This window comes from Astatotilapia calliptera, chromosome 7 (genome assembly GCF_964374335.1).
Source record: "Astatotilapia calliptera chromosome 7, fAstCal68.1, whole genome shotgun sequence".
Lineage (NCBI taxonomy): Eukaryota > Metazoa > Chordata > Actinopteri > Cichliformes > Cichlidae > Astatotilapia > Astatotilapia calliptera.
This window is the reverse complement of record NC_137428.1, coordinates 41925409-41953345: the sequence shown is the minus strand read 5'-3', so window position 1 is coordinate 41953345 and position 27937 is coordinate 41925409. Positions and strand designations below refer to the sequence as shown.

General features: G+C 47.4%; 1 protein-coding gene across 1 annotated transcript; it reads left to right on the top strand.

Annotated features, from left to right (window-relative positions):
• The first annotated feature begins 169 nt into the window (after positions 1–169).
• On the top strand, positions 170–27825 carry LOC113026302 (UDP-glucuronosyltransferase 2A2-like). The gene is made up of 7 exons (XM_026174922.2): positions 170–537; positions 22378–22867; positions 25149–25297; positions 25379–25510; positions 25681–25768; positions 26937–27156; positions 27342–27825. The coding sequence occupies exons 1-7, from the start codon at positions 286–288 to the stop codon at positions 27619–27621; spliced, it is 1611 nt and encodes a 536-aa protein (XP_026030707.2). The 5' UTR covers positions 170–285; the 3' UTR covers positions 27622–27825.
• The last annotated feature ends 112 nt before the right edge of the window (positions 27826–27937 follow it).

Genomic DNA, 27937 nt, shown 5'->3' with positions numbered 1-27937 from the left:
CAGTTCTGAGCCTGTGGTTAAAGTCACCTGCTGTAAAAAATGTTATCTGAACTGAGCACTGACTCTGATGAACCTCTAAGAAATGAGAAAACTTGAGAAACTGAGTGAGGTCCAGCAGGACAATGAATAAACAGGTTTCTGTGTTTGCCTCAGGCTTTGTGTTGTCATCCAATCAGAGCACAGCTCTCACCTGCAGCTGACCTCTGAGCAGATTGGACTCTGGACCTGCAGTTTCAGTCTGACTGGATTTGCTCACAAACTCAGGATCTTTTTGTTGTTTCACACATGATGCAGGTTTCCACGTCTCTTCTTTTTCTTCCCCTCACCCTCCTGCTCCTTCATCCCGTCTCCCCGGTACATGGTGGCCATGTTCTGGCATTTCCAGGAGAGTTCAGCCATTGGTTGAACATGCGGAACATCATAGAGGAGCTGGTGAAGAGGAATCATTCGGTCACCATCTTAGTGCCCGATGCATCGCCGTCTGTCAACTACAACAACAGCCGCGACGCTGCCAAGTTCAACTTCCTGGTCTTCAAGGTAACACTGGTGTTTATACAGCGTGTTTGTAGTCACCCAAAGAAGATCCCTGACAATCACTGACAATCACTTCCATGGATATTAGTGTCCTTTGAACATTGCTACACATTAGTTAAGGGTTTGTAGTACCTCCCATGAAAAGTTTCATCATCAGACACTTTCACTTTCTTTGTCTGGAAGAAATCATGTTTTTTCTCAGAAAACATCCATTCATTAATTTTATTAACTGCGTATCTAACTCAGCATCACAGGGTCAATTTCAAGTGAAAAATAATGTGTTGATGCACTCAGGCTTTCTGCATCAATTTTAGATATTTATTGTTATCTTTTCTCTATTCCACTCTGTGGTGTCACAGTGCTGAGGTCTGTTAATATTTGGAGTCTTGGTTTAAGTTTTGATTTCATTATTTTTCTGATGGCAATTTTCCTAGAGGCTTTGAATATTTGTGATATTGCAGAAGTCCCAATCTTAATTATTCCTAATAATTGTATGAATTTTTCCTGTAGTATGCTGGTACCTGTTTTTTGTTAAAGCTTTAGCCCACTGTGTGTTTACAGTCCTGTGAGAAGCAGGTTAAAAGTGTAAGTTCATGACAGCTGTGAGGGACCAAGCAGCCAAAGCATAGAGGACACAGGAAAAAATGTCTTCAAAAAGGGTTTTCTTCATTTTAACCCTCAAAAAAGTTCAAAAGACAAAATTCAAAAACATAACTAGCAGGCCCATAAAAGAGGCCAACTAAATATAACTCCACAAAAAGTAATTTCTAGAAACTTAAACAAACAAAGTGGACACAACTTAACTCACAAACTGACCTAGATACAAAGACAAGAGGGTAGCTTTTATAGTGGTTTGGCCAAACCATTTACACACAATAGGGGAAAATAAAAACACACACTAATATTAACTAAGCACAGAATAACATAAGTAAACCTAAAACACCCCTGTTCCTGATAAGCACAACGTTGGCCCTGCTGAGCAGGCATTTTGTTCTCAGGCTCCTCAGCCACGCCTTTTGCCCAGACAGGAAACAGCCACCGCCCAAAACCAGGTAACTCAAAGAAAGAGAAACATAATTAATATAACAGAAAACATTTTTAGAAAAACCACACAATGCTATTATGCGTGCGCCTCATAAAATCAGTGTTCGGTTTAAATAAAATGATTAATGAATTATATTAATGGAAAAAAACTGCAAACCAAACTAATAAAGTGAACAAATGGACTGATTTACCCATGTGTGGCTGATGCCATCACAACAGCACAATTTGAAACACACTGAACAAATATGGCTGAAGGGATTTCAGGAGAAATCATCTTCTCTCTGAAAAGAACATTGCAGCATGATTTATGGTTGCAAAGCTGCATCTGGACAAACCACAAGGCTGCTGGATGTCATGGTCTGCAACCTGCTGCCCAGCATTCTGTGTTTTTGGGTTTTAAAGTTCTGTTAAATTGTTTACTTAAGTTTACATTTCATGTATTAGTCTACAACTTCTGTTATATCCTTTGTTGGTTGATTTTGGTATTTGTAGTAATCTTTTATTTTGAGTCCAACTAGTTTTTGCTCCTTTCTTGCTTATAGTAGTTTGCATTGTATTCCTGTTTCACTTCATCCTGCCTTCCCTGTGTTCCCCATGGTTAGTTAATGTTTTGCCACTCTCTGTGTTCCCTTAGTATTTTTCCCTCCTCTGTCAAGTTGCTTGTATTAATTTCATTAAGGTGATTGTGTTTTCTCTGTTTAATTATTACTTCCTGTTTTACTTTGAGAGAATTTGTGCTCCTTGTGCTTTGCTTTTAGTTTTGCTTCTGTTACGGGTCCCAGATGTGAAGACCACAATAACAAAAAGAATACAAATCTGTAAAAATAAAGGTAGAGTCTCAGAGAAAGAATCACAGGAGCACTCGTGTCTTTTCCCGAATTGCATCTCTTATTTCAGATCAACAAATATAATTTACATCCAGTGCTTTCACTTGTCAGATATGCTCAATAACTGTAAAAGGTAAATAAAAGGCATTTGGCAAATATATGCATCTATGGTCATTACATTTCTCCAGTTTACACTGTTAACCACACTATTCCTTCACTCATTTACATCAGCAGTGCAGATAGCAAATAATGCCTTAAACGTCTTATTGCGCTTTCTCACATATAGGGCAAACTCAAAATAGGTTATCCACAAATCTGATATAAGTGCATAAATCTTACTAGATTAGACAAAACACACCTGGATGTATTACTTTGCAATGTAACAACATAAATGTACATTCATTCTTAGCTTATTCTTAACATTTCCACATCACTTGAACCATAAAGTATATACAAGATATTTTAATCTCGAATAATCTGATGTCAGGGCCTTTACAGTTAAATTGGAGCACCACACACACATATTTGCTTGTTAAATGGAGTTTACCAAGTTTAAATACATCCCGCGGGCTGGCGAACTCTCGCGGTAACTCTCGCGAGACCTGGGGCTGCGCGGCTCGGCTTTACCACCGCTGCGGTGCCGCGCTTCAGTAATTTTCAACTAAACCCCACTTAAGGTTACATCGGCGGTGTCAACATAACTCTCAGTAAACACCGAAGTAGAACAAGGCACAAAACCCTCATACACTGTATTTTTAAGACGATACTGACCTGTAAAAATAAAGGTAGCGTCTCAGAGAAAGAATCACAGGAGCACTCGTGTCTTTTCCCGAATTGCATCTGAGAGGACAGGAAGTTGGTCCGCTCTAGGCAACCGCGGGCGAACGACTACAGTGTCAACAGTTCCGCTTATTATTTCTCACTTTTACTCTCCTCAATTGTTATGGACTACACGTAATGAATGTAAAATAATAATTGTCTTAATTGCTGACATATGTTTTTCTTAAAAATAATAAAATTTACCAAAATGTGGTAGCACATTTGTGTTCACCACACTTCCTTTGTCTCGTCTGCTCTGATTTGGTTCACCTGTGTCATGTTCTCTTTTTTTTTTTTTTTGGCCTGTCCCGTTTGGCTCTTTTGCCATCAGAATTGTTGTCTAAAGGCAAAGAAAGATGCCCAACAGATTTACTTTACCAAACTGACCATCCCAGCCTTGCCGTAATGGTCCATTTGATTCACCTTTTATTGTTTATTTTATTTTCACTTACTGAATACGGGACAGACTTGACTGGGGGAAAGAAGGGGAGAAAGAAAGAGGGAAAGAGAAACAGCTGAGAAGAGGGACGGGGGAGAAGGGCAAAAGACAAAAACCAACAGAACGGGCAGAGAAAAAAAATGCATATATCAATCACCTGGATCACCTGCTGAGAAAGAAAAAAGAAAGCAAGCAGAAGAGAACAAGAGTAATAGAATAAACAACATCACAATGATATATGGGAATATGACAGTAAATACTAAATGTTAAACATTATTGTGCAGCACATAAGATCAACAGAACACAGTGTGCTTTGAGGTAGGAGCCAAAAAGGGTGTAGTTTGTGGGTGTGATCACCCGTGTGTACACCTGTGAGCATGGACGCGCTTGTTTTTTGTTTTTTTAAAAGGTTCCTTCATGTAATAATCTGCTAGAGGGTGTGGGGGGGCCACAGCCCCGTCCTCCAGGGCGTGAAGCAGGTGTGGAGGAGATCAAAACTCCAGACATCCAGAGGCCCCCAGAACACAAGAGACCAAGGAAGACCAACAGAGGGGCAGCTGCGCCACTGTCCCGGAAAGAGCTGAGGAGAGTCCCAGATGAGGGCTCACTCAGCAGCCACGGAGCAGAAGCCAGGGGGAGTTGCAGTGACGCGCCCGTGAGCTCCGCCGGCAGCCAGCTGCGCCTGAGTGACCGAGCCCCAGGCCGAGAGGCCGGGGACACCCCACCTCCGAAGTGGCCCGAGCGAGCCCCAGGCTCCAGGCCCCGATAAGCGGCCGCCAAGGAGTGAGCCGGTGTGTACCTGGACGCCCATCCCCGGACACAAAGAACCACCAACGCACCGATGTCTGAGGGGGTCCGCCACTGGCAGGGGAAGTGGTGGTAGGGGGAGATAGGCCTCCAAACCTTGGAGGGCCTGAGATGTCCCCAGAGAGGTGGCGCCTGACACCCAACCTGACATATAGACACAGACATACAGGCACACACAGACACAAACATCCATTCCCACCCTCATGCTCTCATATGCACTTACTCCACACTCAACCAACGTGGAGACAGACATAAAGAGACGTTGTACACACGATCACACTCCCCAAGCGTACTCTACAAACCGGGTCTAGGTGCCCCCGCCCCTGGAGGGGGGAACTGCACCCAGACCCAGGTGGTGTTTCCCTTTTCCCTGCGGTGGGGGGAGGCAGACCGCCCCGACTCCGCAGCAGCAGGAAGGCTCCACACTCCAGACCGCAGTCGGACGGCCAACTCCTCCTCCTAGTCCTAGCCCCCCTGCTCCAGCAGGTCGCAGAGAACGGGGGTGAGAGAAGACTCCGAACCTCCCTCCACCCGCTCATTGTAATGTTGATGCATGTGTGTTCTAAGGTGCATTTTAAACCCAGGAGGGCATGGAGCTACCTGCCAGAGAGCAGCAGGTAAGCGCATAGTCCCTCCTGCTAGCCCTCAATGTCTACGTGTATTTAAAATTGAGAGGTGGGCAACGATGCCAGGGGTGAGGTGTACACCCTGATGGTACTTTGGACTCCGTGTATCGTGCCCACCCCCAAGATCCTATATGTATGTGTAATGAGAGTGTGAGTAATGTGAATGTCTAAGTTGTGGGATAAAATTGAGGCAGAGGCAGCCAGAAGGGGACAGAGGGGGGGGGGGGGGGGGTGGGTAGCCTCCTCTGCACCCTGGTGACATACCCCTACTCCAAGGCCCTGCATGTGTGGGTGGTTGTGGTGGAGCGGGAAGAGGGAGGCAGCTGGAGATGGGGAGGGAAGGAAGGGAGGGGCAAGTGACCCCTCCCTGGGGCCAGCTCCCCCGCTGACCCCAGTAGGCACCCCCATACTCCGCGACCCGCCAGGGAAAGGGGGCCCAGGCCCATCCAGACCGGGCCCAGTGCAGCAGCGCTTCCCGGCCCCACAGAGCCCGGGACAGTCCACCCAACCCCACCACAGAGAAAACTGCACCCACCCCACCATCCACTCATCTTCCAGACTACATAAGACAATAAACACCCAGGCTGAGATCTTCCTCCACCTCTCCTGTATCTCCCCCTCCTGCAGAGGCAGCTCCTGAGGAGAGGAAAGCTCCTGCAAGATGTGACAATCTCCCCCACCAGTTGAAGAGCCCCCCAGGTGGCTCGACGCACCGGCGGCACCCTGCTCCAGGGCTGGGCCCCATGCACCCACCCGCCCACAACCCCGGCAACACACCAACCAGGACCCAAGCCCCCGAGGCCCGGTCCGGGTCCCAGCCCAGAGACGGAGCGCCCCCAGAACCTCACGCCCATCCCGGACCCACCCAGGGCCAGCCAGGCTACCAGGTCAGTAACCCACGTCCGTCAGCACAGACCCTCCCCTAGCCCCGCTGCACGCAGCCGCGAGGAAACAGTCACCGGAGAGCCAACAGAGCCCCTAACCGGACATGACCGCTACCCCGGGTTGAGCCCCCCAAGGAAGATGCCTCCGGGGAACCCCCCGATGCCCTAAGCCTGTCCCTACCCCCACACCAATCACAACAGTGAAGGCGGGACCAAACTATGACCCCCCACCCCCACTAGGTGATGGAGCTGATCAAAGGAGCCCAGAGCAATTGATCTGATGTGGTGGCAGAGGCTGTATCAAGACTAATGTAATCTAATAGATAATTTCTATATTGGTTAGAATTAAGATTATTTTTATTTCTCCAGTTCATGAGGACTGTTTTCTTGGCTATGCATAGGGCAGTGAAAACCATATGGGCGATATTCTTTTCTGAAGTGACATTATCTAAGCTGCCCAACAAACACACTAAGGGGGAAGTTGGAATGTTACATTTCAGACACTTTGATAAGTCTTCACATATCTCGCGCCAAAACTTCTGAACTGGTGGACAGAACCAAAGAGCGTGGATATAATTGTCCGGTGAATTGGTTTGGCAGTGTGAGCAGTTGTTGGTAGACGTAAAGCCCATCTTGAACATCCGATGACCTGTATAGTGTACTCTATGTAATATTTTGTATTGAATTAATTGAAGACTGGGATTTCTAATTAGATGAAAGGTTTTTAAGCAAATCTGAGACCAGAAGTTTAGGTCTAAGTTAACTGATAAATCCGCTTCCCATTTTGCAATAGGAAGTGATATTGATTCATCTGTTTTAGAAAGCATTCTGTATATTTTGGATAGTAATTTGGGGGGTTTAAGAGTAAGAAATTGAACCACACTTGGTGGTGTTTGTAGTTCAACTTGACCCGGTTTAAATTTCTTTTTTACTATGGATTTAATTTGTTGATATTCTAAAAATCTTTTCTTGTTGATCCCATATTGTGTAACTAGTCCGTCAAATGAAATAAATTCTGTTCCTTCTAGTATATGTTCTAAATATTTGATTCCTTTATCACTCCAATCTGAAAAGTTTATCATATTATTGTTTTGTAATATGTCAGGGTTGTTCCAGATAGGTGTACGTTTGCATGGGATTAATGAAGACGCCGTCAATTTTAGAAACTCCCACCATGCTGTCAGAGAAGAGCTGATGTTGATGCTTTTAAAGCATTCATGTCGTTGGATGTTTGAGCTGATAAATGGTAGGTCTGAGATCTCTAGATTATTGCAAAGTGCTTGTTCTACATCTAGCCAAGGTTCATCTAAGAGGGTATGTTTTAGCCATCCTGAGATAAACTGAAGCCTGTTGGCTAAGAAGTAGTGCTGAAAGTTAGGCAGTTCTAGTCCTCCTTTATCCTTGGTCTTTTGTAGTGTTTTTAAGCTTATACGTGGGGGTTTATTTTTCCAAAGGAATTTGGACATACATGAATCTAGAGATCTGAACCAATCTTGTGGCGGTTTAGTTGGGATCATTGAGAATAAATAATTTATTTTTGGTAAGACCATCATTTTTATAGCGGCAACCCTTCCCATGAGTGATATGGGTAGACATTTCCATCTAGCCAGATCATCTTCTACCTTCTTTAAAAGTGGGATATGGTTTAATTTAGTTAGATCTGCAAGCTTGGGAGAAACATTAATACCTAAATATTTTATATTTCCCGATTGCAGTGGTGTAGAAGAGGAATTATGGAAGGAGCAATTAATCGGTAGGACTGTAGATTTTGACCAGTTAATTGAGTAATCTGATATTCTTGCAAAAGAGTTTATCAATTCAATCACCCCAGAGATATTGGTTTGTGAATTTTGGAGAAAGAGTAACACATCATCCGCATAAAGTGTCAAGGCTCGGCTGTGTGGCAGGCAGGAGGAGGACCCAAACGCAAAACTCACAGATACGGGGATGAACTCAAAATCACAGCTTTAATGCTGGAATGGCAGAACATAGGAAATACAAAACTAAACTGGGAAAACTACAAACTAAGAACTCACAGAGAGACACAGGGAGATCCACACAACATGAGGGACGACGTCACGCTGAACAGAGGGAGACGCAGACAGAAATACACAGAGGGTTAACGAGGGGAGTGGGAACACACGGGGAACACAGGTGACACCGATAACCATAACGAGACAGGGCGGGGTGAACTGAACACTGACGGGAGAGGTGAAACAGGGAGCACAGAGGTTCAGACAGGAGGAGAGAGAGCACGAGTAGAACACCAACATAACAGGCAGGGGAGACACGGAATAAACACGAAAGGGGACGAGGGCTCATAAATACATAGAGGGGCACACAGGGAGACATGAAGGGCAAGGGATCAAAACTAGAAGCCATAGAATAAATCACACAAGTACAATAATACGAAAATCACAAAGAACTAAAAACGCTGGGTCAGGAGACCCAGGACCGTGACAGTACCCCCCCCTCAAGGGCTGGCTCCAGACAGCCCAAACACAGAAAAACAAAACCAAACAGAAAACAACCCAGGGCGGGCGGCGGGGGCCCAGGACGGAGGGCTCGGAACAGAAAACAAAGAGCACAGAAAACACCGGAGCCCAAGAAAACAACCCAAAACACAGAGCAGTTCAGGGGGCCGACCGTGCGGAAGGCAACGGCGGAGACGCGGAAACAGTTCAGGAGGCCGACCGTGCGCAAGGCAACGGCGGCGACGCGGAAACAGTTCAGGAGGCCGACCGTGCGCAAGGCAACGGCGGCGACGAAGGAGACGACGGAGCAGTTCAGGAGGCCGACCGCGCGGAAGGCAGCGGCGGCCCTCCAGTCTCAGGCGTGCTGGCCATGGCCTGGTGGGCGCAGGGCCAGACGAGGCAGAAGATGCGGAGGCTGGACCAGACGAGGCAGCTGATGCGGAGGCTGGACCAGACGAGGCAGCTGATGAGGAGGCTGGACCAGACGAGGCAGCTGATGAGGAGGCTGGACCAGACGAGGCAGCTGATGAGGAGGCTGCGGCAGACGAAGGCTCTGAAGAGGAGGCTGCGGCAGACGAAGGCTCTGAAGAGGAGGCTGCGGCAGACGAAGGCTCTGAAGAGGAGGCTGCGGCAGACGAAGGCTCTGAAGAGGAGGCTGCGGCAGACGAAGGCTCTGAAGAGGAGGCTGCGGCAGACGAAGGCTCTGAAGAGGAGGCTGCGGCAGACGAAGGCTCTGAAGAGGAGGCTGCGGCAGACGAAGGCTCTGAAGAGGAGGCTGCGGCAGACGAAGGCTCTGAAGAGGCGGCTGCGGCAGACGAAGGCTCTGAAGAGGCGGCTGCGGCAGACGAAGGCTCTGAAGAGGCGGCTGCGGCAGACGAAGGCTCTGAAGAGGAGGCTGCGGCAGACGAAGGCTCTGAAGAGGCTGCGGCAGACGAAGGCTCTGAAGAGGCTGCGGCAGACGAAGGCTCGGAGGCCGGGCCAGGCGAGGTTGCAGAGGCTGAGGCCGGGCCAGGCGAGGTTGCAGAGGCTGAGGCCGGGCCAGGCGAGGTTGCAGAGGCTGAGGCCGGGCCAGGCGAGGTTGCAGAGGCTGAGGCCGGGCCAGGTGATGACGAGGCGGTCGCAGATGGCGGCTGGACAGGCTCCTCGGGCCCTCCAGCTGATGCGGCGTGAGGCTGAACGGGCCCCTCGGACCCTCCAGCGGAGACAGGAGGCTGAACGGGCCCCTCGGACCCTCCAGCGGAGACAGGAGGCTGAACGGGCCCCTCGGACCCTCCAGCGGAGACAGGGGGCTGAACGGGCCCCTCGGACCCTCCAGCGGAGACAGGGGGCTGAACGGGCCCCTCGGACCCTCCAGCGGAGACAGGAGGCTGAACGGGCCCCTCGGACCCTCCAGCGGAGACGAGGAGGTGCTGGCCGGGCTCACTGGAACCCCCAGCGGACGAGGTAGATGGCGGCGTGGGAGCCGCGGAGTCCTGGATGAGCTCATCCGAGCTTCCAGCAGGAGCCGATGTAGAGCCAGAGAGGATTGGGACCCCGGGCTCAATGTTAAGCTGGCTAAAAAACCGCACTGCTACGGGGAACTGGGCCAAAGGTTCAGGTGCGAGCTGAGCTGCCGGACACACGGGGACCTGAGCTGCCGGACACACGGGGACCTGAGCTGCCGGACACACGGGGACCTGAGCTGCCGGACACACGGGGACCTGAGCTGCCGGACACACGGGGACCTGAGCTGCCGGACACACGGGGACCTGAACTGATGTCTGTAGTAACGGTGGTGGTGAGAGTGGAGTAGGTGGTGGAGTTAATGACTCCACAGGGGAATGAACTAGAGGTAGTGACGGTTGTGGTGCTGGTGGTTGAGTGGGTGACTGTGCTACTGGGGACTGCACTGGGGACTGCACTGGGGACTGCACTGGGGACTGCACTGGGGACTGCACTGGGGACTGCACTGGGGACTGCACTGGGGACTGCACTGGGGACTGCACTGGGGACTGCACTGGGGACTGCACTGGGGACACTGGAGACTGCAGTGATGGTTGTAAAGTTGGAAACCGAGCTGACGATAAGGCCGATGATTCCTCTACCAACTGAGCTATTGACTGGGCTAAAGATTGAAATAAGGTTTGTAGTAAGTCAGGCTGTGGATGTGACTGTGCTATGGGAAACGAGGCTGAATGTGGTGGAGGTGGCGACTGAGCTTCGGGCCGGGCGGCTAACAGAGATTCATGGCGAGCCACTCCTAGCGACTCTGTAGGCCTTAAGCTGTCCATCTTAGGAGTAGCAGTCTCTAAAACAGTCATTGCACAGGAAGATCCAGGTTTAGCAGAGTCAGAGTCTGTAATACCGGGCACAAAGGGATCCGTTATGGACACAGGAGCAGTCACACAGACCGTTTCTAAATATACAGGTTGGGGAGCAGCATAGTCCAGGAGTGGAGACACACCACTCACAGTCTCACACTCAGCAGGTACAGAGACCGCAGAACTGTTAACTTCACAGTGCTGTTCACAAGTATGCGGCTCAAAAACGGTCTTTTGCTTCTCTACGGTGAAATAATCTGTCTGTGAGTTAATTGCTGCTGACCTGGGAGGAGCACAGGAAACATAGTCGCTCTCAAACACGGGCGTGAGGGTAGGCACTGCAGGACCAGAATTAACAGACCCAGAGTTAATGGCCTCAGGGATGACGCGCACGGGGCTTATAGTGCCAGGATTCTTTAATTTAGCATGAACAGCAGTCTCTAGAGTGGTGATGAAGTCAGTCTCGTGCGTAATAGAAGCGGAGGCGAACGTAGAAACAGTATGAGGCCTAGAAACACGGTCATATTCAACCTTTTTGTTCTTCTCTGGTGAGTTACGGACGTGAAAAACAGCGGACTCAGAAAACGAATACTGTCCGAGACGGTCGGGCTTGGAACTCGCATGGAAAAAACAGTCAGATTCACTCACCACCGGAGCTTGCTCAGTAGCTTTAGCGTGGCGACGGCGTGAGCGTCGTGTTTTCCCGGGAACTGTGCCGTGAGTTCCCGAGGCAGTGGGCGCAGGCACTTCGGTGATGTCGGCTGGCTGAGCCGATGACGAACCAGGCTGCGCCGGAGAGACAGGGAGCTTGTGCAGCTCCGAGCGTGGAAGTCCCAGGTAGAGCGCAAAAGCCTGCAGCGGGGTAAGGCCGTTTGTCGTCGGCTCGAAACCACTCCCCGACCGCCGAGTAACCCTCTTCTTTGCGCGGGACGTGGGCGGCGACCGGAGAGGCGAACCAGAAGTCGAAAATGCCGGAGGAGTTGTGGCAGGCGATAGGCTGACTCCTCCAACTCTTCTTACCGTGGGACGGTGTGGGGAAAAAGCAGCAGCGTTTGCAGTTTGGAGGCTGCGCGGCCCACCTAGAGCCAATCGAGTCCCATAGAAGGCAGACTCGCGCTCCCGGGCATGCCGAGCCTCCTGCCTTCTCCTCTCGTTAGGGAAGGCGGGGTCTGCTCGCTGCCGGTTCCGTAGGGAGTTTGCTGGGTCCATTACTGGTGACGTCGTACTGTCAAGGCTCGGCTGTGTGGCAGGCAGGAGGAGGACCCAAACGCAAAACTCACAGATACGGGGATGAACTCAAAATCACAGCTTTAATGCTGGAATGGCAGAACATAGGAAATACAAAACTAAACTGGGAAAACTACAAACTAAGAACTCACAGAGAGACACAGGGAGATCCACACAACATGAGGGACGACGTCACGCTGAACAGAGGGAGACGCAGACAGAAATACACAGAGGGTTAACGAGGGGAGTGGGAACACACGGGGAACACAGGTGACACCGATAACCATAACGAGACAGGGCGGGGTGAACTGAACACTGACGGGAGAGGTGAAACAGGGAGCACAGAGGTTCAGACAGGAGGAGAGAGAGCACGAGTAGAACACCAACATAACAGGCAGGGGAGACACGGAATAAACACGAAAGGGGACGAGGGCTCATAAATACATAGAGGGGCACACAGGGAGACATGAAGGGCAAGGGATCAAAACTAGAAGCCATAGAATAAATCCCACAAGTACAATAATACGAAAATCACAAAGAACTAAAAACGCTGGGTCAGGAGACCCAGGACCGTGACATAAAGGCTGATTTTATGTTCCACGTTCTTGCATTTTATGCCCTTAATTACTGAATTCTGTCTAATTGCTGCTGCTAGTGGTTCAATAAAAATTGCAAACAGTGAAGGGGAGAGTGGGCATCCCTGCCTGGTGCCCCTCAAGAGACAGAAGCTGGAGGATGTCTGGTCATTTGTTCTAACACAAGCTGTTGGGGAATTATATAATATTTTTAACCAGTTTATGAAAGAGGATCCAAAACCAAATTTGTGTAAAGTTGCAAATAGAAATTTCCAGTTAACTCTGTCAAATGCTTTTTCTGCGTCATGTTCTCCACAGCGGTCTCCACTTCCCCTAATCACCCACCTGTATTTGTATTAGCTGTGTCCCAAAACGTAGGCTGCATCCTTTGGAGGACGTGGCCTTCGCGGTCTACGTGGGCCGGGTCCTTCGAAGACCAAGAAAGCCGGAACTGCGAGGCTGTAAAATGGGACAGTTTAGCCTTCAGATTTGCGTCACAGCTGTCTCGGTGGAGTTTAATAATCTCAGCCGTCTGCTCCTTACTATCTAAAATATAACAGGACACTGGCATAAATTCTCGACCGTCTCACACTTCTGTTTAATCAGTTTTCTGTTTGACGTTTATTCAGCTGTGTGAAAATCCTGGAGGAACCCGATGGATTAATAAAGTTTTATTTAATCTAATCTAAGATAACAACTTTGATCTCAGCCAAACTGATTTACTCTGGAACAAATAAAACACCGAAAAAGGAAACAATTACATTTTTAAGTTATCTGAGTGACTTATATATCATGTTTAACCTGAGTAGGTAAAGACAGCGGGGGTCTGAAAACGATGAAGCCAGGAGTCCGCTGCTCTCGCTGGGTCGAGTGACCATTGAACCCCCCGGCTAGCTATCGAGCGGGTGGGTAACAGACGTCGGAGCACTTTTACAAATACGCGATGTCTTGATAAACCAAGCAGATATTTAAAGTTTACACAGCTACTTTCTCGCCTGAAAATATGTTAAAAGTTTATTTTGTGACCCAGAAAGAGTAATAAGAGTAATATTAAAACTTAGTAGCGGCCGCCATTGTTGGAAACTGGAATTGGCTGGGCTATGGCGGGCCACGAAGGACACACCCGACCCATCCTTCAAATTCGGGGAAATTAAGGACGCATTTGTCGGCCGCATTTGAAGGAGTCGACGAATTGGGTCAGCCTTCGTCGCCTGGCTGTGACGTAATCGGCCTTCAAATGCGGCCTCTGAAGGATGCAGCCGACGTTTTGGGACACAGCTATTGTCTCACTCTCCTTTTGTCAGAGTGTCAGTTCATCTTCCCTTTTGTCTCTCAGCTCCAGTCCCTCCTTGCCCAAGTATCACTTCCCAGTTTACGGCTTTGAGTTTCGTTTTGTGCTTTATATTCTACATTGTATTTTTCCCTACAGCCAAATGGCTCGTGAGTTTACCACAGCCTGCCTTACATGTCTGCATTTGGTTCTTAACACACATCACCCTTTGCAATTTGTGACGGTATACTCTAACCATAAAATGGACCCAGGCACTATCACAGAGGAGTTTAGAGAAAAGAGAATTGTCCGGGAAACCAGTCATGAAGTTTCACTGATCGGCAAAGAGGTGGCTAGCAAAGGTGGACCACCTCTGGTGGTTTGGCCTGGGGCCAGCATCAATGTGAGAGGAAACAGGCCAGCTCTGGAGGCTGCCATCAGTGAAGGTGACCGAGCACTATTGGTGGCTTGGCTGGACACTGATGGTGATGTCACAGGGTGGAATGGACAAAGTTTAAGTTGATATTTTTATTTGCTTGCATGTAGTGATGAGTTTTATTCTTTGATATTTTTAGCATGTAGTGTTTTATTGTATTGGGTTTTTGCATGCTTATGTTGTGTTATGTGATTTGTTCCGGGGGGATGCCCATTCCACCGCCCCCTTCCTGATCATTAACCTGGCACACCTGGGGTTGGAGATAGCTATTTAATAAGAGAGAGCGTGAGAGGGGAAGAGGAGGAGAGACATGGCGTGGTAACCGGTGTGGGCGACGGCCGTGCAGAGCGGCACAGATGCCCGGCTATAGGCAGCTGGCCGAGGCATGCGGCAAAGGAGAACGAGACCGGAGATCGCAGACGACCGCACACTGGAGAGAGTGATCGGGGCTGAGCGGAGAGGTCTGTGTTGGTGTTGACGGGAGGTAGCTCCTCGCCGAGAGAGGCCCACGGCAGGGGATTAAGAGGCAGCGGGATGGTGCCTTATGTCCCCGGGACGGTGAAATTATGGCTACGCGTGTGAAGCACAACACAGTGGTGGGCGGAGTTAGGAGCTCTGCCCATCCAGGGTAAGTCCCGATCCATCCCGTCTAAGACGAACCTCCAGTGGAATCTAAGAATGGTGACTGCCGCTGGCCCTCTCTCCTTTTTCTAGTTGGCACCAGAATGAAGAGGCAGACAGGACGGCGACGATCCTGTTGGTTTCTGCACCGTTTGGATTTTTATGGGACTTGACCTCCATGGCTTAGGCCATTGCATTTTGGCTGTATAGTTTTAATTACTTTTAATGTTTTTAACTTCATGTTCCTGCCTGGCCAGAGTATTTTAGTGCTTTCTTTAAAAATAAATTATAGTTTTAGCAACTCGTGTTTATGTTTACTACTTCCCTTGGCTGCTCCACTGCTCTTCCCGTCAGAAGGGTTTCCCTTCTGTGTTAAACTTATGTCCCCTGTGAATCCACCTATGACAGTGTCGGTGAGGACCCCTCTGTGACTCAAATGCCATGGGACATTGAATTCTGGCTCAGGCCCTGCACTCTCAGGCAGAGCGGGAACCTTTGACTTAGGTGGCATGGGACCGATAGGTTCTGCTGAGGAGCCAGGGATATTGAAGACTCGGGGGACGCAAAAAGCTGATGCCAGCCCCAGCCGATGCAAGTGAAGGTTGCGTAGGCTAGGACTGGACTCATAGCTGACTGTGGAGGCTATGGCAGCGCTGCAGAACATGCAGATCTCCTTAGAGACTGACGCTGCAGCTGGGACCCACCTGCCCCCACCCTGGGAAAAAAACATTGGGTGCAGGAACAAGCTGGACCCTAGCCACCCCCATTCAGGGAGTGAGGATGGGTGTAGGGTTCTCATACTCAGGGGAGGCCCCGGGTAGGTCATCAGTCTCTAAGAGTGCAAGTTGTGATACATAAATATTGTCTGGAAGGACCTGCACATATGCCCTACTAACAGTCTTAGGAATGTAGGCAGTGAGCAGTGAAGAGTAAACAGTCTCTGGGAATCCAGGCTCAGGAGCATAATAAGCAGTGCTCTGCTAGGGCTTGCTTAGGAATATCACCAATGGACTTAGAATGAGCTGACTGAGACACACAATGAGCAGTTGCTGATGAGACTCGGGTATGTTATTATTCATTTCTCAAAAACTTTAACAGTTTTAGCCCCTATAGGCTCAAACAATAATGGCTTGGCTTTAGCAGAAACAGTCTTTGAAGCACCTAATTCAGGTAAAGTCGTTATCATGTTTGCTAACTCAGAAACAGAGCTCAGACTTTCAATGAGCAGAGGTAGAAAAAATAAGCTCAGGTAATTCATTATTGGAGAGTGAAACACTCAACTCAATTCTGACATCAGAAGGCTTTTTTAACCCAAAAGATAACCTCTATATACAATTCACCAGTCTCAATGTTAATACATACAAGAACACAATTAATACCAGCTGAGTCAGAAATAGCTGATTTATTTATTACTCACTTGAAAACAGAAAGGTTTATGTGACCATTTGCATTAGCTAGCACAGAGAATGAAATCGCTTCTGTAATACACCCAACACAACAGTTTATTTATTTACAGATTCATTAGTCTTCAATTTTTCCCCAAAAACCCAGTGGTGGATGGCATTACCTTGGCCTCTAGTAACATTGTGAAGAATCTTGGAGTCATTTTTGACCAGGATATGTTCTTCAATGCACATATTAAATAAATATGTAGGACTGCTTTCTTCCATAGCCATGTAGCCAGACTTCTAGAAATCTGCTCCATCCAAAGTGGAATGGATGCCGTCTCACCTAACAAGACCTGGTTTCCTCCAGAAAGCAGTGTTGGGAAGGAGCCTTTTAAATGTATTCCACTACAGATTACAGAATACATGGCACAAAATGTTATTTGTAACGTATTCCGTTACAATACTTTGGATTACTTAATATTGTCATGGTCCTGAGTAGGGATGGGTATGGATAAGATTTTCACGATTCAGATTCCATTTTCGATTCTGTTTAACGATTCGATTCTTTATAAAAAAGGAGAACACTAAGTTCGATTAGCTTGGAACTTTGTTTTATATCTTCTCTTTGAACAAGATAGAAATTTAGGAGTAACATGGCCTTACAAACCCAACAGTGAGATCTTAAGAGATCCAGCCTACGGCTCTTCAATGGGGTGTCACAGGGTCCCCAGGAAAAAAAATTGTAAATGTAAAATAATAAAATAAATATTATTCTGTAGCAATTACACAAGAATATCCAGTAATGTCCCTGCCTACAATTAAACACATTCACTAACCTAAAATCGGGGGCATCTGCTGTGGCAAATGGGTTCAAGCCTTTTACCACAAACTTAGTCACTGCTTGGTGACATTCGTCTATCCTGGCCTGAAAGGAGACGCTACCGGTAGACTGCAGCGAGAACTGGCAGCATCTGAGCCAGACTCTGTCTGTCTCTCTCATCATGGTCACCTAAATGCACAGTAATGGCAGGTTTTGTAATAAGGCAGATCGCGCTAACATAATATGCACTGTTAGTTGATTATTTACCTGCCGCATTAACGGGAGAGGACGTGCAAACGTTACCGCTGCTGCTGGGTTGAGATTCACGAGTCCGGAGCGGAATTAAAAACACGACATTCATTTAAGGTTATCACGTGTTTTGTGAGCAAATGCTTTTGCATATTCGTAATGTTTCCTCCCTTAAATTAAATATCTACTTTGCAAGTATTGCAAGTTGCCCTGTTGTCATCCGTTCTCGTAAAGTATAACCAAACTTTTGAGCGTTTGAGCCGCTTACGCGCCGTGTTTCCTGCGAGGTAAATGACGCTCCGCAACGTGGTGACGTCATTCGGGGCGACTGGAATCGATAAGGGAATCGTTTGCAAAAATGGCAAACAATTCCAATTAATTGAAACAGTGGGAACCAGTTCTCAACAAGAACCGGTTTTTGATACTCATCCCTAGTCCTGAGTCTGACGACTCAGTGTTTTGTGTTTCTTTATAATATTCTGTGTTCTTGTTTATTCTGTGATGTCTTTGGGTTCGGTTTGCCATTCGTTAGGGTTTTGTTTTGTGCCTGCCTGCTCCCACTTCTCTGTGTTCCCTCTGTCTGTCTATGGTGTCACTGTCTCTGCTTGTGAGTCTGTCTGTTCAGTTCAGTGTCTTGTCTGGTTCTCTGTGTCTGTTAGTTTCCTGTTTTATTCTGAAGGTCCTTGTCTTATGTGAGTAAGTTTAGGTTTTCTTAGTTTTAAGCTCACCCTCACCATCTCTGTTTGTATCTACTTTTGCTAAATAAACTCACTTGCACCAGAGCTGCCGCATCTTGGGTCCTAAATGATTCACACACGGCTTGCCTCGGCAACCCGTGACAGTACGAGCCAGCCACCATGGACCCAGCGGCATTAAACCCGTCCGAGGAGCTCCGGGACGACATTACCTACAATGTGGAGATGCTCCTCAGGCTGTGGCTGGGAAAACCCTCCGAAAGAGCTTCGCTGCGCCGTTGAAAGCCAGCTACAACGGCTCTTTTCCGGCCTGCCATGGCTATTGGAATCGCTTCCCCCGACCATGCAGGCCTTTCGCCACAACACACCACACCTTCTCTCAGCCACTACTGCCTCGCTGCCCGACCCGCTGGATGTGGTTTTGCCCGGCCTGTCGGAGCTGTCTGTGGCGAGGAAACGACAATCGTGCCGCTGGCGCGCCACCCACAGCCGGACGTTCGGACTTCTGAATCGCCGGCTCTGGTGAGTGAGGACTCTTTTCCTGTTTTGGACTGTGGAACTGTTTACTCCGGGGCTATGTTTTTTGTGGCAGATACGAAAGTGAACAGCTATTCACCTGCTCAGCAGCCTTCGGCTCAGCTAGCTGCCCACCCTCAAGATCGTTTAGCTGCCCAGCCACAAGCTCAGTTAACTGCCCAGCAGCCACCTTCAGCTCAGTCTCCTGTGTCGCCAGTGTCTGCCGTAGCCCAGGCTCCAGTGTCGCCGCTAGCTCCATCACTCTTTCTGTCTCCAGTGTCACTCATTCACTCCATGCAGGGAGAAAATCAAATTTCCACCCAGGGTGTTTCTCGCACTTTAGCTGCTTTGGGCACAGTTTTGCACTCCAGGGCCTCCCCAGAGGCTAGGTTTCAGTCCCCAGCTGATTCTGGACCCCTGAAGGTTAAGCAGCCCCCAGAGAACTACTCCGTGTCAGCGCTGTCTGGGCAGAGCCAGTGCTCAGCACAGCACCCATTGCCTTCATGTCTGCCAGAGGACTCCATGCCTGCTGGCTTTGTAATAGTCTCCGCTGGAGGGTCTGATGGAGCCATCCAGCCTGCGGAACCTGCAGAGTCTTCATCCTCGCCTGGTCCAGCTTCAGCGTCTTCATCCTCGCCTGGTCCAGCTTCAGCGTCTTCACCTGTGGAAGTGATTGTGCTTAACTGTATGAAGCTTATTAGACATTATGAAACAGATGATACATAAAAGTGAATTTTGCCAAAGTGCTTAAGATACTTTTTAAAATTAGGCTATTTTTTTTCTTAAAGAAATCTACTACATCATGTGTATTTTTTTTTCTTTTTAATGTCATGTGTCATTTATATTGCAAATATTAATCACAGTTAAATTAAGAGGGGATGTCAATAAAAACTCACGAGCTGTGGTGTCATCAAGTACACCACCGTTCCAATTGTAGAACGATCGCGCTGCGTTCTCGGAAAGTCCAGACTCCCGTGTGAACTGTGAAGTCCGGACTAGCGAAAACGTGATTACGGACTCGCGTACTTGAGTATTTAGAAATGGCCTAACAGTCTGCAGTCAATGAATTAACCTCAACTAACACCAGCTAACAATGTTAGCTCGATGGCCGTCATTAGCCTTCATTAATAGTAATAAAAATCACACAACAATAGTATATTGAAGATGCTGAAGTTTCGCCCATCCCATTCTTCTTATGAAGTGGTGTCCAACTAAGAAATGCATTCCTGCCTCTGCACTGCTGGCTCTGCTGTGCTGGCTCTGGGTCCATTGTGTAACTGACGCCACCAACATTAACAGGACACTTACATTAGAGCCTCTTATTGCGTGTTTTGTTTGGGTTTCCAGCAATCAGAATCAGAGAAACTCAGACCCGCCGTGTTCCCAGGAGGGAACAAGCATCGAAGGCGTTTGGAAAGGGAGGGGGGATGAGTGTGTATCAGTGTATATGTATGTGTGTGCGTGTCCAGAGTTCAGCTGAGACAGTGTCCTTCGCCCTGCTAGGCTAAGTAAACAGTCTTCCAGCCAACCCAGGTGGCCTTGTAGGGAATGGGAAGGAACAGACTAAACACAGTCATTATCAGGGTGTTTTTGTTCGGCTCCAGTCTTGAGACCGCAGCTGGCGCCGAAAGGGTATCCGCATGAAGTGATGGTGCTTTTAACTTTTAACTTTAGTGCGAACAGCTCATATGAATTTCAAAGCAGTTCTAACAGTCCAACACTGGTCTCTCAATCTCCCGTTGGAGAGCCGCGAGCTTCGCCATGATGTTATCAAACTTGCGCTCTGTGATGTTGTCATTCTTGTGCTCAAAGAGCCAATTCTGTGAACTCACGACCGCAGTGAGCCTCCCCAAAATGTAATCCAATTTGCACTCAGAGATGTTATTCCGAGCGAGCCCTTCCAAGATGTAATCCAGTCTGCAGTCAGAGATCTTATTCTGAGTATTCACGACAGCCGTAGCCTCTCCAAGATCTTATCTGTGCTGCACTCAATGAGCCCATTTTGAGAAACTCACACCTCTTCCCATCGTTTCAATCCCAGCGGGCAGCCTTGTGGGGATTTGAACAGCCGGTTCCGCTTCCTTAATTCTTCGATAAGTCAGGGCCAAGCCAGCTCAGCAAGAACCCTGTTACCATGGTTCGGAATAGGTAGATATCTTCAGCACTCAGGCTCACCCAAGCCCAAACTTCTCATTGAGAAAGGGGTGTCAATTGCATTTAGGGACCAGTTGATCAAATCCATAATTCCTCTTTTAGGTTTTAAAGAACAGACTGTGAGAGAGTGTTCCAGGGAAAACTAATACAAAAATACGAGACTAGACAAGGACACAAGAGGCTAAGCAGGGAAGCTAAGGGAGAGGAGGAGAGGAGAAAAGTGCGACCGCCTTCGTCAAGAGCAAGAGCAGAAAAAAAAAGGGAGTTGTACAAGAGATGGCCACGGGCAGGAATGATTTCCTGTGTCGTTCAGTGGTGCATTTGGAAAGCTGAGCAGTGGCATCAAGGCAGAAGAGCAGTCTAACAGTGGAAAGGAATTGGTGTGGCAAGTGCAGTGTTCTTTCTTGACCACAGATGCGGGATGATCTGGGAAAGGTTCCTCATCCTCTGACCACTGGCTTGCCAAAAAGGATGCAGGGCCAGGTGAGGAAAAACCAGTCTGTGGAAATAGTGACGATGCAGAGCCAGTGAGGGGACTCGTATCAATTCTCTTGTGGAAACCAAGAATGTGTTTAGAAATCCTAGGCAACTGAAGTAATCATGGGTTGTCCCTGAGGATGGTGTCAATGCCTCTTAGCCCGACTGATAGAATCTTTAAATCAAAGGACTTGTGAATGCAATCCTGAATAAGCTTTCCACCATTTCTCCAAACTCCTCTGGAATAGCATCTGCGGGGGCTGTTTTATGGTTAGAGTATACTTTCAAGATTGCAAAGTGCGAGATGTGTGAGGAACCAAATGCAGACATGTAAGGCAGGCTGTGGTAAACTCACAATGAGCCATTTTGCTGCAGGGAAAATACAATGTGGAATATAAAACACAAAATGAAACTCAAAGCCATAAACTGGGAAATAATACTTGGACTAGGAGCGACTGGAGCTGAGAGACAAGAAGGGGAGATGAACTGACACTCTGAAAAAAGGAGAGTGAGACAATATGCACACAGGTGGGTGATTAGGGGAAGTGGAGAACAAGACACAGGTGAACCAAATCAGAGCAGACGAGACAAAGGAAGCAAAACTAAAAGCAAAGCACAAGGAGCACAAATTCTCTCCAAGTAAAACAGGAAGTAATAATTAAACAGAGAAAACACAATCACCTTAATGAAATTAATACAAGCAACTTGACAGAGGAGGGAAAAATACTAAGGGAACACAGAGAGTGGCAAAACAAACAAACTAAAACAGGATTACAATGCAAACTACTATAAGCAAGAAAGGAGCAAAAACTAGTTGGACTCAAAATAAAAGATTACTACAAATACCAAAATCAACCAACAAAGGATATAACAGAAGTTGTAGACTAATACATGAAATGTAAACTTAAGAAAAAATTCTAAAGATGTTTGAACCTAATTTGAAAACCCAAAATACACCGACCACTGGGCAACAGGATTAAGGTCCTTTGGACAGAAAAGGCCAAAGTGGAGATGTTTGTTCATAATGCACAAAGCCAAACACAGTATATCTTCATAAACACCAATTGCATGAGGCTTTTATTCCATGTTTCATGACTTATTTTATCTTGTCTTTAATCTCCAGGCTGACAGTTTACACACCATTACTGGGCGGTAACTAAACAATAAACCTGATCAGGTGTTTTTTCACTTGCAGGTGTCATATAGCAGGGAGGAATATGTGGGCACCATGCACGAATTCATCCAGTTCTCTATGTACGAGTCACACACCTCTTCACCGCTGCAAAAGATCATGAAGATGAACGATTTCATGGGCCGCACCCTGGACTTTGGGAGGCAGCAGTGTGATGGGGTGCTGAAGAACCAGCAGCTGATGGCGACTCTGCAGGACAGTGCTTTCGATGTTATCCTACAAGACCCCCTTGCAATGTGTGGCGACCTGGTGGCTGACATGCTCGGCGTGCCACTCATCCTCTCGCTGCGCTTCAGCTTTGGCAGTGTTATGGAGCGACACTGTGGCCACGCCCCGTTGCCACCATCTTATGTTCCATTAGCTCCTCTTCCATACAACGACCGCATGACGTTCGTGGAGAGACTGATCAACATGGTGACATATGTGGCGTCATCCACGCTAACTGAACTTGCCTGGAAGCTGTCTGTGAATAAATACTATAGTGAGATCAAAGGTCAGAGGTCACATCATAATGTCATTATCTGATACACAGTGGTGGGAAAAAGTGTTTGTCCCCCTCCTGATTTACTATTTTTTTGTATGTGTGTCACTCTTAAATGTTTCAGATCATCAAACAAATTGAAATATTAGACAAAGATAACACAAGGAAACACAAAATGCCGTTTCTAAATGAAGGCGTTTTCTATTAAGGGGGAAAAATCCAAACCTACATGTCCCTGTGTGAAAATGTGATTGCCAGATTACCTAATAACTGGTCGGGGCTCTCTTTGCATTTTGGCAGCAGGTTGCATTTGCAGTAACTGGCAATGAATCTTTTACAGTGCTGTGAAGGAACTTTGGTCCACTCATCTTTCCAGAGTTGTTGTATTTCAACCAAATTGGAGGGTTTTCAAGCATGAACCACCTTTGTAAGGTCATGCCACAGCATCTCAATTGGATTCAGGTCAGGACCTTGACTGGACCACTCCAAAGTCCTTAGGGACTAAGTAAAGCGCTATACAAATACAGGCCATTTACCATTTACAGGCCATGTTACTTTTACGTCAGATGTACTGGGACACACACTTTTCAAAAAGTTAAACTTTTGTCCCATCAGTTCACAGAGTATTGTCCCAAACTCTGGAGGATCATCAAGATATTTTCTGCCAAAACTGACACAAGCCTTTATGTTCCTTTTGCACTGCAGTGGTTTTCGTCTTGGAACTCCGCCATGCAGGCCATTTTTGCCCAGTCTTTTTTATGGTGGAGTCATGAACACCAGTGTTGGGAAGGTTACTTTTAAAATGTATTCCATTACAGATTACAGAATACATGCCCCAAAATGTATTCTGTAACGTATTCCGTTTCGTTACTCAATGACAGTATCACATTCTGAATACTTTGGATTACTTAATATATTATCATGCTTTTTACAACTACATGAATGTACTATTGCTGTGTGATTTATTACTATTACTGAAGGTCCGTGGCTCCGAACCGTAGTAAAGGGACCTCTGACTAATACGGCGGGGTCCCTGTCGGCTCGTAGCCGAAAAATAGTTTTACTTTGTTGTGTGGGTCAACTTTGCTTGCGACAGACAGAGAGAGGCGTTGAAAGACTGCTCCAACGGAACTTATTGTTTTCGGAGGAAAACACGAACACGGTGTACAGTCGAGTCTTAATAGCTTACTTACAACTGGGCTCGTCAGGCACTCTTCTTGGCTGAAGTGGTTATTATTATATTTACATCCTTCCAGCTCCCGTTTTTCCTCGATGACAACTCGTACCATTCCACTCCCCTTTTTCCTCGCACTCACAGACCCATAACGTGTATGGCAGTCCATTCTCCCTGCAACACGGACTACACTGCCCATGATGCTACATTCTTTAGAGCTATGCTTGTAGCATTCTGCCTGTTAGCTTAGCACAACAACAACAACGAAAAGGCGCTCTCTCACCCAGGAAACACACAGTCGCAGAGAGAGAGAGAGAGAGAGAGAGAGAGAGCGTCGCCCTGTAACCATGGCAACCGTAACGCTGCCGCCTGGAACAACAGAACGTAGCTGTCAAACAAAACCCAAACAGTCCTGACCCGCGACAAAATGAAACAGGAAAGTACCGCAGTGTAATCCATTTATTTCAACAAAGTAACTGTATTCTGAATACCACCCTTTTAAACGGTAACTGTAACGGAATACAGTTACTCATATTTTGTATTTTAAATACGTAACGGCGGTACATGTATTCCGTTACTCCCCAACACTGACTAACGGAATACAGTTAATCATATTTTGTATTTTAAATACGTAATGGCGGTACATGTATTCCATTACTCCCCAACACTGATGAACGATGACCATAACTGAGACAAATGAGGCCGGCAGTTCTTTGGATGTTGTTCCTGGGTCTTTTGTGACCTCTTGGATGAGTCTTTCATGTGCTCTTGGAGTAATATTGGTCAGCCTGCCAGTCCTAGAAAGGTTCACCACTGTTCCATGTTTTCTCCATTTGTGAATAATGGTGCTCACTGTGGTTCGCTGGAGTTCCATAGCTTTAAAAATGCTTTATAACCGTTTCCAGACTAAAACACTGCATTTTAACTTGTGTTATCTTTGTCTAATATTAAAAATTTTCTTAAGATCTGAAACATATAAATGTGACAAACATACAAAAAAAAAAGGTAATGAGGAATTGAGCACCTTTTCTCACCACTAAATGTGAAATTTAGGAAATAAAAGTAGCCAACTACAAGCTTTTATTTTGAAGTCATATCCCTTCTTTCCTGTATGGACAGGAACTCCCAGCAGTGTGTGTGAGACTATGGGGAAGGCCGACGTGTGGCTCATCAGGACGTTCTGGGACATTGAGACGCCACGGCCGACCCCACCAAACTTCAAATACGTGGGCGGTCTACACTGCAAACCAGCCAATCAGCTGCCAGAGGTGTGAGCTCTGATTGCACACACTTTTATACTGAAATGGGACAGGTGAGTGTTGATGTAATGATGATGTCACATCTTCCAGGACCTGGAGGCATTTGTGCAGAGTTCAGGTGATGCCGGCATAATTGTGGCTTCCTTCGGCTCCATGGTAACCAACCTGACGATGCAGCACGCTAACATCATCGCCACCGCCTTCGGTCAGATCCCACAGAAGGTCAGAAGCTCCACCTACTCACAGACAAACAATCAGGGACTGGGCTGTCAGCAGATATTGATTACATCACTGATTACTTTCTGGATTAATCATCAAAAAATACCTGCAGGCAGAAGAAGCTCAGATGGTTTGTTTCATCTTTGACTTGAGGAGTGTTTTCTACCTTTCAGGTGATTTGGCGTTACCGTGGCGAGGCTCCAACTGCATTGGCGCCAAACACAAAGATTTCTGATTGGATCCCTCAGAACAACCTGCTGGGTATGTCTGTGAAGGTTCTCAGTCATCCAGGTCATCGTAGTCAAAGGAGCTTGCAAAGAAAAGTGTCTGGACTTCTTTAAGTTACTTGAAGACGTTTCACCTCTCATCCGAGAAGCTTCTTCAGTTCTACGGTCAGATGGTGGAGAGTCCCAGATATAAACCTAGTGGGAGTGTCCCCCCACAGAGGGACAAAAGGACCCCCTGATGATCCTCTAATCGCCTGAGCCAAGGTGGGAAACTGGGCGTGGGTCCCAATCAGCCAGAGTTTCGGGTGAGCTCATTGTGAAACCTGGCCCCGCCTTATCATGCGAATTCCTGAGATCAGATGGCCCAGGATGTGAGTGGGCGTTAAGGCGTCTGGGAAGGGATCTCAAAACTGGATTATAGATGGCAGAGAGTTGGTGTCGTAAACCACCGCCTCTGTTCAAAGATGGTCGCTCACCAAACAGCCACTTCACAAGCGCATGGCACAACACAGAAGAGCCACCTCCCCAGGACAAGACTCAGCAGTCCATCTGCATCTTAAGGATAAAGGACACTCTTTCGAGGATGCCAATGTTCACATTTTGGACAGAGAGGACAGATGGTTTGAAAGAGGAGTGAAAGAAGCCATCTATGTCCACTGTGAGCGACCATCTTTGAACAGAGGCGGTGGTTTACGACACCAACTCTCTGCCATCTATAATCCAGTTTTGAGATCCTTTCCCAGACGCCTTAACGCCCACTCACATCCTGGGCCATCTGACCTCAGGAAATCACATGATAGGGTGGGGCCAGGTTTCACAATGAACTCACCCGAAACTCTGGCTGATTGGGACCCACACCCAGTTTCACACCTTGGCTCAGGCGATTAGAGGATCATCAGGGGGTCCTTTTGTCCCTCTGTGGGGGGACACTCCCACTAGGTTTATATCTGGGACTCTCCACCATTTGACCTTAGAACTGAAGAAACTTCTCGGATGAGAGGTGAAACGTCTTCAAGCAACTTAAAGAAGTCCAGACGCTTTTCTTTGCAAGCTCCTTTGATGACCTGCTGGGTATGACTCATTCATGATGTCATGGGATTTTGAAACAAAAGCCCAATGAGGCCTCTTATTTTTTTTTTAACTTCCTCAGGTGGATTGTGATGTTCTTTCACAATAAAAGCTCTGCATTTGTTTGTCCTCAGGTCACCCAAAGACAAAGGCATTCGTGACACATGGCGGCACTAACGGTCTGTATGAAGCTGTGTTTCACGGTGTGCCTCTGGTGGGCGTGCCACTGTTTGGCGATCAGCCTGATAATCTCGCCCGTATGAGCCGCCTCGGCACCGCCATCGTCCTGGACTTCAACCATCTGACAGCTGAGGAGCTGGCAGAGGCGCTGCACGTCGTTACAAACCAGCCAAGGTAAAGGTGATTTTAGTGTGGAATTGTGTTTGTATATTTCCTGTTAATAGTTTCATCTTTGTACATTTGGACCTGTTTAATAACATTTTATTTCCTGTCTTTGACCTGATTCCTTCACAGTAAAAGTGCACTACTGTTTAACAGTGAAACTGTCATATGACTTCCTGTTTGTTTACCATGCACAGCTACAGGACCAACATGCAGCGTCTGTCAGCGGTGCACCGCGACCAGCCAGTAACACCACTGAGTACCGCCGTCTTCTGGGTGGAGTTTGTTATGCGACATGGTGGAGCTAGGCATCTGCGGTTGGCATCATACGACCTGAACTGGTTCCAGTACCACAGCTTGGACACCGGTGCTGCCCTGCTGGTCGCTTTGATGACCGTCGCTGCTTTGTGGTGGGTGGGGATACGCTGCATCCTGCGGCAGTGCAGACAGCGAGCAGGAAGAGAGAAGAAGGACTGAAGAGAGATTTGACATTTTTGGAGTAATATATAAATAGGTTTGGAGGTTTTAACCATCCAAAAGAACAAATGCAGACATACTCCACAGTTTGGTTCTTCTTTCATTTTAAGAACACATGACTGCACTGTATTCTCTGCTTCAGAGGAGATGTCCTCAAATGCAGCTTCTCTATTATATTTTCTAATAAACCAAACTGTCTCATCAGTGTAGAGTGATGCCTCTTATTCAGTCTGCCATCTGCCATGAATTTGTGGCTGTGGTCACAAAGCTGTGTCAAAGGTGTGACTGTGAACAGCTACAATGAAAGATGAGTTCA